Source organism: Oncorhynchus mykiss, unplaced genomic scaffold (genome assembly GCF_013265735.2).
Source record: "Oncorhynchus mykiss isolate Arlee unplaced genomic scaffold, USDA_OmykA_1.1 un_scaffold_317, whole genome shotgun sequence".
NCBI lineage: Eukaryota > Metazoa > Chordata > Actinopteri > Salmoniformes > Salmonidae > Oncorhynchus > Oncorhynchus mykiss.
The window spans coordinates 108,779-122,044 of NW_023493766.1; the positions used below are offsets into that span (position 1 = coordinate 108,779).

Genomic DNA, 13,266 nt, shown 5'->3' on the forward strand with positions numbered 1-13,266 from the left:
GACTCAACTCATAGTGACAGTAGGACTCACCTCATCATAGAGCCAGTAGGACTCACCTCATCATAGGGACAGTAGGACTCACCTCATCATTAGGGACAGTAGGACTCACCTCATCATAGGGACAGTAGGACTCACCTCATCATAGTGACAGTAGGACTCACCTCATCATAGTGACAGTAGGACTCACCTCATCATAGTGACAGTAGGACTCACCTCAGCATAGAGCCAGTAGGACTCACCTCATCATAGGGACAGTAGGACTCACCTCATCATTAGGGACAGTAGGACTCACCTCATCATAGGGACAGTAGGACTCACCTCATCATAGTGACAGTAGGACTCACTTCATCATAGTGACAGTAGGACTCACCTCATCATAGTGACAGTAGGACTCACCTCATCATAGTGACAGTAGGACTCACCTCATCATAGAGACAGTAGGACTCACCTCATCATAGTGACAGTAGGACTCACCTCATCATAGTGACAGTAGGCCTCACCTCATCATAGTGACAGTAGGACTCACCTCATCATTGTGACAGTAGGACTCACCTCATCATAGTGACAGTAGGACTCACCTCATCATAGTCACAGTAGGACTCACCTCATCATAGTGACAGTAGGACTCACCTCATCATAGTGACAGTAGGACTCACCTTATCATAGAGTCAGTAGGACTCACCTTATCATAGTGACAGTAGGACTCAACTCATCATAGTGACAGTAGGACTCACCTCATCATAGAGCCAGTAGGACTCACCTCAGCATAGAGCCAGTAGGACTCACCTCATCATAGTGACAGTAGGACTCACCTCAGCATAGAGCCAGTAGGACTCACCTCAGCATAGAGCCAGTAGGACTCACCTCATCATAGTGACAGTAGGACTCACCTCAGCATAGAGCCAGTAGGACTCACCTCATCATAGGGACAGTAGGACTCACCTCATCATTAGGGACAGTAGGACTCACCTCATCATAGGGACAGTAGGACTCACCTCATCATAGTGACAGTAGGACTCACCTCATCATAGAGCCAGTAGGACTCACCTCAGCATAGAGCCAGTAGGACTCACCTCATAGTGACAGTAGGACTCACCTCAGCATAGAGCCAGTAGGACTCACCTCATCATAGGGACAGTAGGACTCACCTCATCATTAGGGACAGTAGGACTCACCTCATCATAGGGACAGTAGGACTCACCTCATCATAGTGACAGTAGGACTCACCTCATCATAGTGACAGTAGGACTCACCTCATCATAGTGACAGTAGGACTCACCTCAGCATAGAGCCAGTAGGACTCACCTCATCATAGGGACAGTAGGACTCACCTCATCATTAGGGACAGTAGGACTCACCTCATCATAGGGACAGTAGGACTCACCTCATCATAGTGACAGTAGGACTCACCTCATCATAGTGACAGTAGGACTCACCTCATCATAGTGACAGTAGGACTCACCTCAGCATAGAGCCAGTAGGACTCACCTCATCATAGGGACAGTAGGACTCACCACATCATTAGGGACAGTAGGACTCACCTCATCATAGGGACAGTAGGACTCACCTCATCATAGTGACAGTAGGACTCACTTCATCATAGTGACAGTGGGACTCACCTCATCATAGTGACAGTAGGACTCACCTCATCATAGTGACAGTAGGACTCACCTCATCATAGAGACAGTAGGACTCACCTCATCATAGTGACAGTAGGACTCACCTCATCATAGTGACAGTAGGCCTCACCTCATCATAGTGACAGTAGGACTCACCTCATCATTGTGACAGTAGGACTCACCTCATCATAGTGACAGTAGGACTCACCTCATCATAGTCACAGTAGGACTCACCTCATCATAGTGACAGTAGGACTCACCTCATCATAGAGCCAGTAGGACTCACCTCATCATAGAGCCAGTAGGACTCACCTCATCATAGTGACAGTAGGACTAACCTCATCATAGAGCCAGTCGGACCCACCTCATCATAGTGACAGTAGGACTCACCTCATCATAGTGACAGTAGGACTCACCTCAGCCAGCTCATAGAGAGGCTCCACCACATCTTTCTCTATCTGGAACTCAAACTGAATCAGTTCCTGGGCCAGCTTCTCCTCTGTCTCCCCACACAGGTTCAGCATCTTCCTGTTAGGGGAACAGAGCCAATCAAAACATCATATGGGTCCCTGCACACAGCCAATCACATTGTCAGCTAGGTCCCAGTCAATCACAACATCAGCTAGGATCCGGCCACAAGCAATCACAACGTCAGATAGGACGCAGCCATAGCCAATCACGTCGGCTAGGGTCCGGCTTCAGCTAATCAGAATGCATCAGATAGAGAACAAGGTCAAAGAGGACAGAGTGGAATTATGGTAGAATCAACATAAAAAAGATGAGTGAGTGAGTGAGTGAGTGAGTGAGTGAGTGAATGCGTGAGTGAGTGAGTGAGTGAGTGAGTGAGTGAGTGAGTGAGAGTGTGAGTGAGTGAGAGTGTGAGTGAGTGAGTGAGTGAGTGAGTGAGTGAGTGAGTGAGTGAGTGAGTGAGTGAGCGAGCGAGCGAGTGAGTGCGTATACAGGGACTCACCCTAGTAGAGAGTCGTCCCCCAACACAGCAGCTCCTTCTACCATACATTGTGCCAGGATGGTTAGTGGAAGCTTTTTCTGATACAAGACAGCAAGTATTAACATATGGTATTTCATATCATATCACCATACCATATCATATCACCATATCATATCATATCATCATGCCATATCATATCAGCATACCATATCACCATACCATATCATATCACCATATCATATCACCATACCATATCATATCAGCATACCATATCATATCACCATACCAAATCATATCACCATACCATATCATATCACCACACAAGGTAGCAGAACATGTTCCTCTGTCACTGTGAATGGGGATATTATGGACTTTTATTTATTCCTGGTTTATTTGAATAGGACAGGACTCACTGACACATTAAATGAAGAATAATCTGATTGGTCCTTACCGAGGGAGACTTGACTGATTTCTTCTCTCTCTCTTCAGCCCCTTGCTGGCCCTGCAGGCAGGCGGTCAGCTTCTTGTGAGTGCTGTGGGTCACCTGTTTGACCAGATCCAACCGCTTCTCCACCTAGACCAGCACAGCAACACGTATCAGACACCATGCTAACAAGAAGGTCAGAAATCACACACACACAGGCACGCACACACACAAAAACAGGCAGGCATGCACGCACACACACACACACACACACTTATTTACCTGCAGAAGATCGTCGCTTAACACTTCAGTTTTTTCTGCCCTAGAAGGAGAAAACATACCAGTCAGGATTGGGTTAGGGTGGAGAGGATATAAGGAGAAAACATACCAGTCAGGATTGGGTTAGGGTGGAGAGAGTAGAAGGAGAAAACATACCAGTCAGGATTGGGTTAGGGTGGAGAGAGTAGAAGGAGAAAACATACCAGTCAGGATTGGGTTAGGGTGGAGAGGATAGAAGGAGAAAACATACCAGTCAGGATTGGGTTAGGGTGGAGAGGATAGAAGGAGAAAACATACCAGTCAGGATTGGGTTAGGGTGGAGAGGATAGAAGGAGAAAACATACCAGTCAGGATTGGGTTAGGGTGGAGAGGATAGAAGGAGAAAACATACCAGTCAGGATTGGGTTAGGGTGGAGAGAGAAGGAGAAAACATACCAGTCAGGATTGGGTTAGGGTGGAGAGGATAGAAGGAGAAAACATACCAGTCAGGATTGGGTTAGGGTGGAGAGGATAGAAGGAAAAAACATACCAGTCAGGATTGGGTTAGGGTGGAGAGAGTAGAAGGAGAAAACATACCAGTCAGGATTGGGTTAGGGTGGAGAGGATAGAAGGAGAAAACATTCCAGTCAGGATTGGGTTAGGGTGGAGAGGATAGAAGGAGAAAACATACCAGTTGGGATTGGGTTAGGGTGGAGAGGATAGAAGGAGAAAACATACCAGTCAGGATTGGGTTAGGGTGGAGAGGATAGAAGGAGAAAACATACCAGTCAGGATTGGGTTAGGGTGGAGAGGATAGAAGGAGAAAACATACCAGTCAGGATTGGGTTAGGGTGGAGAGGATAGAAGGAGAAAACATACCAGTCAGGATTGGGTTAGGGTGGAGAGGATAGAAGGAGAAAACATACCAGTCAGGATTGGGTTAGGGTGGAGAGGATAGAAGGAGAAAACATACCAGTCAGGATTGGGTTAGGGTGGAGAGGATAGAAGGAGAAAACATACCAGTCAGGATTGGGTTAGGGTGGAGAGGATAGAAGGAGAAAACATACCAGTCAGGATTGGGTTAGGGTGGAGAGGATAGAAGGAGAAAACATACCAGTCAGGATTGGGTTAGGGTGGAGAGAGTAGAAGGAGAAAACATACCAGTCAGGATTGGGTTAGGGTGGAGAGGATAGAAGGAGAAAACATACCAGTCAGGATTGGGTTAGGGTGGAGAGGATAGAAGGAGAAAACATACCAGTTTGGGTTAGGGTGGAGAGAGTAGAAGGAGAAAACATACCAGTCAGGATTGGGTTAGGGTGGAGAGGATAGAAGGAGAAAACATACCAGTCAGGATTGGGTTAGGGTGGAGAGGATAGAAGGAGAAAACATACCAGTCAGGATTGGGTTAGGGTGGAGAGGATAGAAGGAGAAAACATACCAGTCAGGATTGGGTTAGGGTGGAGAGGATAGAAGGAGAAAACATACCAGTCAGGATTGGGTTAGGGTGGAGAGGATAGAAGGAGAAAACATACCAGTCAGGATTGGGTTAGGGTGGAGAGAGTAGAAGGAGAAAACATACCAGTCAGGATTGGGTTAGGGTGGAGAGGATAGAAGGAGAAAACATTCCAGTCAGGATTGGGTTAGGGTGGAGAGGATAGAAGGAGAAAACATACCAGTCAGGATTGGGTTAGGGTGGAGAGGATATAAGGAGAAAACATACCAGTCAGGATTGGGTTAGGGTGGAGAGGATAGAAGGAGAAAACATACCAGTCAGGATTGGGTTAGGGTGGAGAGGATAGAAGGAGAAAACATACCAGTCAGGATTGGGTTAGGGTGGAGAGGATAGAAGGAGAAAACATACTAGTCAGGATTGGGTTAGGGTGGAGAGGATAGAAGGAGAAAACATACCAGTCAGGATTGGGTTAGGGTGGAGAGGATAGAAGGAGAAAACATACCAGTTTGGGTTAGGGTGGAGAGGATAGAAGGAGAAAACATACCAGTTTGGGTTAGGGTGAAGTGGGTTTGAATGATTTAACAAGAACACACTCAACAAGCCTCTGGGGAATCTCCTTCAGTACTTTATGTAGTTATTTTAATCAAGTTACAGAGCCTTCAGACAGTATTCATACTCCTTGACTTACTCCACATTTTGTTTTGTTACAACCTCAATTCAAAATGGGTTAAATGTATTTTTTTCTCTCACCCATCTACACACAATACCCCATAATGACAAAGTGAAAACATGCTTTTAGAAATCTTAGCAAATTTATTGAAAATTAAATGTATAAATATGTTATTTACATATAGAAGCACCTTTGACAGCGATTACAGCTGTGAGTCTTTCTGGGTTTCTGAGAGCATTCCACACCTGGATTGTGCAATATTTACCCATCATTCTTCAAGCTCTTCAAATTGGTTGTTGATCATTGCTAGACAACCATTTCCAGGTTTTGCCATAGATTTTCAAGTACATTTCAGTCAAAACTGTAACTCGGCCACTCAGGAACATTCATTGTCTTCTTGGTAAGCAACTCCAGTGTATATTTGGCCTTGTGTTTTAGGTTATTGTCCTGCTGAAAGGTGACATCATCTCCCAGTGTCTGGTGGAAAGCAGACTGAACCAGGTTTTCCTCTAGGATTGTGTGCTTAGTTCCATTACATGTATTTTTTATCCTGAAAAATCTCCCCAGTCCTTAACGATTACAAGCATATCCATAACATGACGCAGCCACCACTATGCTCTGTCCACTATGATTCCCTCATCAATCTACACACAATACCCCATATTGACAAAGTGAAAACAGTGTTTTTCTAAATGTACATAAGAAAGTAACTATTCAGACCCTTTGCTGTGAGACTTGGAATTGAGCTCTGTGGTAAATTCAATTGATTGGACATGATTTGTCTATATAAGGTTCCACAGTTGAAAGTACATGTCAGAGAAAAAAACCAAGCCATGAGGTTGAAGGAACTGTCTGTAGAGCACCGAGACAGGATTGTGTCGAGGAACAGATCTGGGGAGGGTTACCAACAAAATATCTGTAACATTGAAGTGGCCACTGTGTTCTCCCATGTTCCTCTGTGGCCAGACAGAAGGCACTCCTCAGTAAAAGCCACATGACAGCCCGCTTGGTGTTTGCCAAAAGATACCTAAAGACTCTCAGACCATGAAAAACAAGATTCTCTGGTCTGATGAAAGCAAGATTGAACTCTTCGGCCTGAATGCCAAGCATCACGTCTGGAGGAAACCTGGCACCATTTCTACGGTGATGCATGGTGGTGGCAGCATCATGCTGTGGGGATGTTTTTCAGAGGCAGGGACTGGGAGACTAGTTAGGATTGAGGGAAAGATGATCAGAGAGATCCTTGATGAAAACCGTCTCCAGAGCGCTCAGGACCTCAAATACAGGCTTGCCAGGCTTGTAGTGTCATATCCAAGAAGACTCGAGGCTGTAATCGCTGCCAAAGGTGTTTCAACAAAGTACTGAGTAAAGGGTATGAATACTTATGCAAATGTAATATTTCAGTTTTTTATATATACAGTCGTGGCCAAAAGTTTTGAGAATGACACAAATATTAATTTTCACAAAGTTTGCTGCTTCAGTGTCTTTAGATATTTTTGTCAGATGTTACTATGGAATACTGAAGTATAATTACAAGCATTTCAAGAGTGTCAAAGGCTTTTATTGACAATTACATGAAGTTGATGCAGAGTCAATATTTGCAGTGTTGACCCTTGTTTTTCAAGACCTCTGCAATTAGCCCTGGCATGCTGTCAATTAACTTCTGGGCCACATCCTGACTGATGGCAACCCATTTGGAGTTTGTCAGAATTTGTGGGTTTTTGTTTGTCCACCTGCCTCTTGAGGATTGACCACAGGTTCTCAATGGGATTAAGATCTGGGGAGTTTCCTGACCATGGACCCAAAATATAAATGTTTTGTTCCCCCGAGCCACTTAGTTATCACCTTTGCCTTATGGCAAGGTGCTCCATCATGCTGGAAAAGGCCTTGTTCGTCACCAAACTGTTCCTGGATGGTTGGGAGAAGTTGCTCTCGGGAGGATGTGTTGGTACCATTCTTTATTCATGGCTGTGTTCTTAGGCAAAATTGTGAGTGAGCTCACTCCCTTGGCTGAGAAGCAACCCCACACATGAATGGTCTCAGGATGCTTTACTGTTGACATGACACAGGACTGATGGTAGCACTCACCTTGTCTTCTCCGGACAAGCTTTTTTCCGGATGCCCCAAACAATCAGAAAGGGGATTCATCAGAGAAAATGACTTTACCCCAGTCCTCAGCAGTCCAATCCCTGTACCTTTTGCAGAATATCAGTCTGTCCCTGATGTTTTTCCTGGAGAGAAATGGCTTCTTTGCTGCCCTTCTTGACACCAGGTCATCCTCCAAAAGTCTTCACCTCATTGTGCGTGCAGATGCACTCACACCTGCCTGCTGCCATTCCTGAGCAAGCTCTGTACTGGTGGTGCCCCGATCCCGCAGCTGAATCAACTTTAGGAGATGGTCCTGGTGCTTGCTGGACTTTCTTGGGCTCCCTGAAGTCTTCTTCACAACAATTGAACCGCTCTCTTTGAAGTTCTTGATGATCCGATAAATGGTTAATTTAGGTGCAATCTTACTGGCAGCAATATCCTTGCCTATGAAGCCCTTTTTGTGCAAAGCAATGATGATGGCACGTGTTTCCTTGCAGGTAACCATGATTGACAGAGGAAGAACAATGATTCCAAGCACCACTCTCCTTTTGAAGCTTCCAGTCTGTTATTCGAACTCAATCAGCATGACAGAGTGATCTCCAGCCTTGGCCTCGTCAACACTCACACCTGTGTTAACGAGAGAATCACTGATATGATGTCAGCTGGTCCTTTTGTGGCAGGGCTGAAATGTAGTGGAAATGTTTTTTGGGGATTCAGTTAACTTGCATGGCAAAGAGGGACTTTGCAATTAATTGCAATTCATCTGATCACTCTTCATAACATTCTGCAAATTACCATCATACAAACTGAGGCAGCAGACTTTGTGAAAATTTATATTTGTGTCATTCTCAAAACTGTTGGCCACGACTGTACATTTCCAAACATTTCTAAAAACCTGGTAATAAGAGCCATATGAAGAGATATACAGTGCCTTGCAAAAGTATTCGGCCCCCTTGAACTTTGCGACCTTTTGCCACATTTCAGGCTTCAAACATAAAGATATAAAACTGTATTTTTTTGTGAAGAATCAACAACAAGTGGGACACAATCATGAAGTGGAACGACATTTATTGGATATTTCAAACTTTTTTAACAAATCAAAAACTGAAAAATTGGGCGTGCAAAATTATTCAGCCCCCTTAAGTTAATACTTTGTAGCGCCACCTTTTGCTGCGATTACAGTTGTAAGTCGCTTGGGGTATGTCTCTATCAGTTTTGCACATCGAGAGACTGAAATGTTTTCCCATTCCTCCTTGCAAAACAGCTCGAGCACAGTGAGGTTGGATGGAGAGCATTTGTGAACAGCAGTTTTCAGTTCTTTCCACAGATTCTCGATTGGATTCAGGTCTGGACTTTGACTTGGCCATTCTAACACCTGGATATGTTTATTTTTGAACCATTCCATTGTAGATTTTGCTTTATGTTTTGGATCATTGTCTTGTTGGAAGACAAATCTCCGTCCCAGTCTCAGGTCTTTTGCAGACTCCATCAGGTTTTCTTCCAGAATGGTCCTGTATTTGGCTCCATCCATCTTCCCATCAATTTTAACCATCTTCCCTGTCCCTGCTGAAGAAAAGCAGGCCCAAACCATGATGCTGCCACCACCATGTTTGACAGTGGGGATGGTGTGTTCAGCTGTGTTGCTTTTACGCCAAACATAACGTTTTGCATTGTTGCCAAAAAGTTCAATTTTGGTTTCATCTGACCAGAGCACCTTCTTCCACATGTTTGGTGTGTCTCCCAGGTGGCTTGTGGCAAACTTTAAACAACACTTTTTATGGATATCTTTAAGAAATGGCTTTCTTCTTGCCACTCTTCCATAAAGGCCAGATTTGTGCAATATACGACTGATTGTTGTCCTATGGACAGAGTCTCCCACCTCAGCTGTAGATCTCTGCAGTTCATCCAGAGTGATCATGGGCCTCTTGGCTGCATCTCTGATCAGTCTTCTCCTTGTATGAGCTGAAAGTTTAGAGGGACGGCCAGGTCTTGGTAGATTTGCAGTGGTCTGATACTCCTTCCATTTCAATATTATCGCTTGCACAGTGCTCCTTGGGATGTTTAAAGCTTGGGAAATCTTTTTGTATCCAAATCCGGCTTCAAAGTTCTTCACAACAGTATCTCGGACCTGCCTGGTGTGTTCCTTGTTCTTCATGATGCTCTCTGCGCTTTTAACGGACCTCTGAGACTATCACAGTGCAGGTGCATTTATACGGAGACTTGATTACACACAGGTGGATTGTATTTATCATCATTAGTCATTTAGGTCAATATTGGATCATTCAGAGATCCTCACTGAACTTCTGGAGAGAGTTTGCTGCACTGAAAGTAAAGGGGCTGAATAATTTTGCACGCCCAATTTTTCAGTTTTTGATTTGTTAAAAAAGTTTGAAATATCCAATAAATGTTGTTCCACTTCATGATTGTGTCCCACTTGTTGTTGATTCTTCACAAAAAACACAGTTTTATATCTTTATGTTTGAAGCCTGAAATGTGGCAAAAGGTCGCAAAGTGCAAGGGGGCCGAATACTTTCGCAAGGCACTGTATGTCTGTCTATAAGAGCTATACAGGGAGATATATAAGTGTATAAGAGCTATACAGGGAGCTATATATGTCTATAAGAGCTATTCAGGGAGCTATTTATGTCTATAAGAGCTATTCAGAGAGCTATATATGTCTATAAGAGCTATACAGGGAGCTATATATGTCTATAAGAGCTATTCAGGGAGCTATATATGTCTATAAGAGCTCCATAGCTCTCTGGGGCGCATGTGTCTTAGAGTATTGGAGTGGTAAGAGTGAACCCATCCAACTCTAATGAAAAACTGAGCAGTTCGATCCAGTTTAATGGAAGCAAGGCCAGCTGTTTTGAATGACTTATTTCTTTGTGTGTATCCGTATCAAACTGAAAGGGTATTGTTGACTAGGCTGAGCAGGATAGAGGACAAAGGTTTCCATATTTCAGCGATCAGCGTCGTGTCCTGTCGGGGAGATACTACCTGAAGTTGTCAAAGAAGATTTGAACCACGTACTTTTTTCCCCGTTAACTAATGTAGTTATAGTGTTTCCTACTGAACACAATCTAGGTCTCTAATCTCAGAAGGCAAGTGTTTGGATGGTGTGTGTGTGTGTGTGGGGGGGGGGGGGGGGCATCCCCTCAGGCCATGGATCTGCCTCATGCTTCAAGTCAATAAATAAACTAAATAATAATAAATAAATAATGAACTAATTTTCCAAGCTGCCAACAGCAGATGCTTCAAGTCCAATTGCAGCAGAGAAACAAACAGGACGGACGAACAGAGCAGTGAATACAGTCTACTGATATCAATGATGTCAATGTCAATCTCAATGATCACTGCTGATTAGAACCCTGCTGATTAGACAACTGCTGATTAGACAACTGCTGAATAGAACCCTGCTAATTAGAACCCTGCTGATTAGAACCCTGCTGATTAGAACCCTGCTGATTAGACAACTGCTGATTAGACCCCTGCTGATTAGAACCCTGCTGATTAGAACCCTGCTGATTAGACAACTGCTGATTAGAACCCTGCTAATTAGACAATTGCTTATTAGAACCCTGCTAATTAGAACCCTGGTGATTAGAACCCTGCTAATTAGACAACTGCTGATTAGAACCCTGCTGATTAGAACCCTGCTGATTAGACCCTGCTGATTAGACAACTGCTGATTAGAACCCTGCTGATTAGACAACTGCTGATTAGAACCCTGCTGATTAGACAACTGCTGATTAGAACCCTGCTGATTAGACCCCTGCTGATTAGACAACTGCTGATTAGAACCCTGCTGATTAGACCCCTGCTGATTAGACAACTGCTGATTAGAACCCTGCTAATTAGAACCCTGCTGATTAGAACCCTGATGATTAGACAACTGCTGGTTAGACCCTGCTGATTAGACCACTGCTGATTAGACCCCTGCTGATTAGACCCTGCTGATTAGACCCCTGCTGATTAGACACTGCTGATTAGACACCCTGCTGATTAGACCCCTGCTGATTAGAACCCTGCTGATTAGACCCCTGCTGATTAGACTACTGCTGATTAGACCTCTGCTGATTAGAACCCTGCTGATTGGACCCTGCTGATTAGACCCCTGCTGATTAGACCCCTGCTGATTAGAACCCTGCTGATTGGACCCTGCTGATTAGACACCCTGTTGATTAGACCTCTGCTGATTAGACCCCTGCTGATTAGACCCTGCTGATTAGACACCCTGCTGATTAGACCCTGCTGATTAGACCCTGCTGATTAGAACCCTGCTAATTAGAACCCTGCTGATTAGACACCCTGCTGATTAGACCCTTTTGGTTCCAGTTATAACCCTTTTGGTTCCAGTTATAACCCTTTTGGTTCCAGTTATAACCCTTTTGGTTCCAGTTATAATCCTTTAGGTTCCAGTTATAACCCTTTAGGTTCCAGTTATAACCCTTTAGGTTCCAGTTAGAACCCTTTTGGTTCCAGTTATAACCCTTTTGGTTCCAGGTAGAACCCTTTAGGTTCCAGTAATAACCCTTTAGGTTCCAGTTATAACCCTTTTGGTTCCAGTTATAACCCTTTTGGTTCCAGTTATAACCCTTTTGGTTCCAGTTATAACCTTTTAGGTTCCAGTTATAACCCTTTTGGTTCCAGTTAGAACCCTTTAGGTTCCAGTTATAACCCTTTAGGTTCCAGTTATAACCCTTTTGGTTCCAGTTAGAACCCTTTAGGTTCCAGTTATAACTCTTTAGGTTCCAGTTATAACCCTTTAGGTTCCAGTTATAACCCTTTTGGTTCCAGTTAGAACCCTTTAGGTTCCAGTTATAACTCTTTAGGTTCCAGTTATAACCCTTTTGGTTCCAGGTAGAACCCTTTTGGTTCCAGTTAGAACCCTTTAGGTTCCAGATATAACCCTTTTGGTTCCAGTTAGAACCCTTTTGGTTCCAGTTAGAACCCTTTAGGTTTCAGTTATAACCCTTTTGGTTCCAGTTATAACCCTTTTGGTTCCAGTTATAACCCTTTAGGTTCCAGTTATAACCATTTTGGTTCCAGTTAGAACCCTTTAGGTTTCAGTTATAACCCTTTTGGTTCCAGTTATAACCCTTTTGGTTCCAGTTATAACCCTTTTGGTTCCAGTTATAACCCTTTTGGTTCCAGGTAGAACCCTTTTGGTTCCAGGTAGAACCCTTTTGGTTCCAGGTAGAACCCTTTAGGTTCCAGGTAGAACCCTTTTGGTTCCAGGTAGAACCCTTTTGGTTCCAGGTAGAACCCTTTTGGTTCCAGGTAGAACCTTTTCCACTGAGGGTTCTACTGATCTGAAAACACAGGATGTGTCTAAGCAATATGAAGGATGGCTGCCTATTACACAGCCTACTAAAAGACTCTTCTGTCCACGTTCAGCTCATCAGAGTACATGGGGGAAAGGAGACGAGAAGAGGAAGCCCCTTCTAGAGTATTGAGATAGACCCCATGACTGAAGGGTAGTGCATCAGTCAGATGAGAGCAGTGAGCCAGAACACTGAATGACCCATCAGCTTAGAACAGCACCCACCACTAGGGTGCTATGAAACATGATGACCAGGAAGTAGGACTGATCTCTGAGGACGTTCGGGTTGGAACTCCCTGACGTTTAATGATGAATAAAATGGCCCTTTTTTTTTTCACAGATGCATGTCGGATGAGAGGAGCTCTTACACTGAGAGCACATTTACTGAAGAAACGGCTTGTTCATCATGTTCAGAATGACATGATAAAGCACAACATGCCAACAAACAGTTAATTTAGGCATATGAATGCTATGATAAA

At 44.1% G+C, this 13,266-nt stretch overlaps 1 protein-coding gene across 5 annotated transcripts in view; it reads right to left on the reverse strand.

Annotated features, from left to right (window-relative positions):
* LOC110487104 (rho GTPase-activating protein 44) overlaps nt 1–13,266 on the reverse strand; it is a 97,922-nt gene that overhangs the window by 37,273 nt on the left and 47,383 nt on the right. For all 5 annotated transcript variants that reach the window (XM_036973786.1, XM_036973788.1, XM_036973785.1 and 2 more), the window contains exons 2-5: nt 3,275–3,314; nt 3,020–3,142; nt 2,590–2,666; nt 2,036–2,147 (exon numbers count right to left, since the gene is read on the reverse strand). In XM_036973786.1, the coding sequence (XP_036829681.1) occupies nt 2,036–2,147; nt 2,590–2,666; nt 3,020–3,142; nt 3,275–3,314 (352 nt within the window). The remainder of the gene's footprint in view (nt 1–2,035; nt 2,148–2,589; nt 2,667–3,019; nt 3,143–3,274; nt 3,315–13,266) is intronic.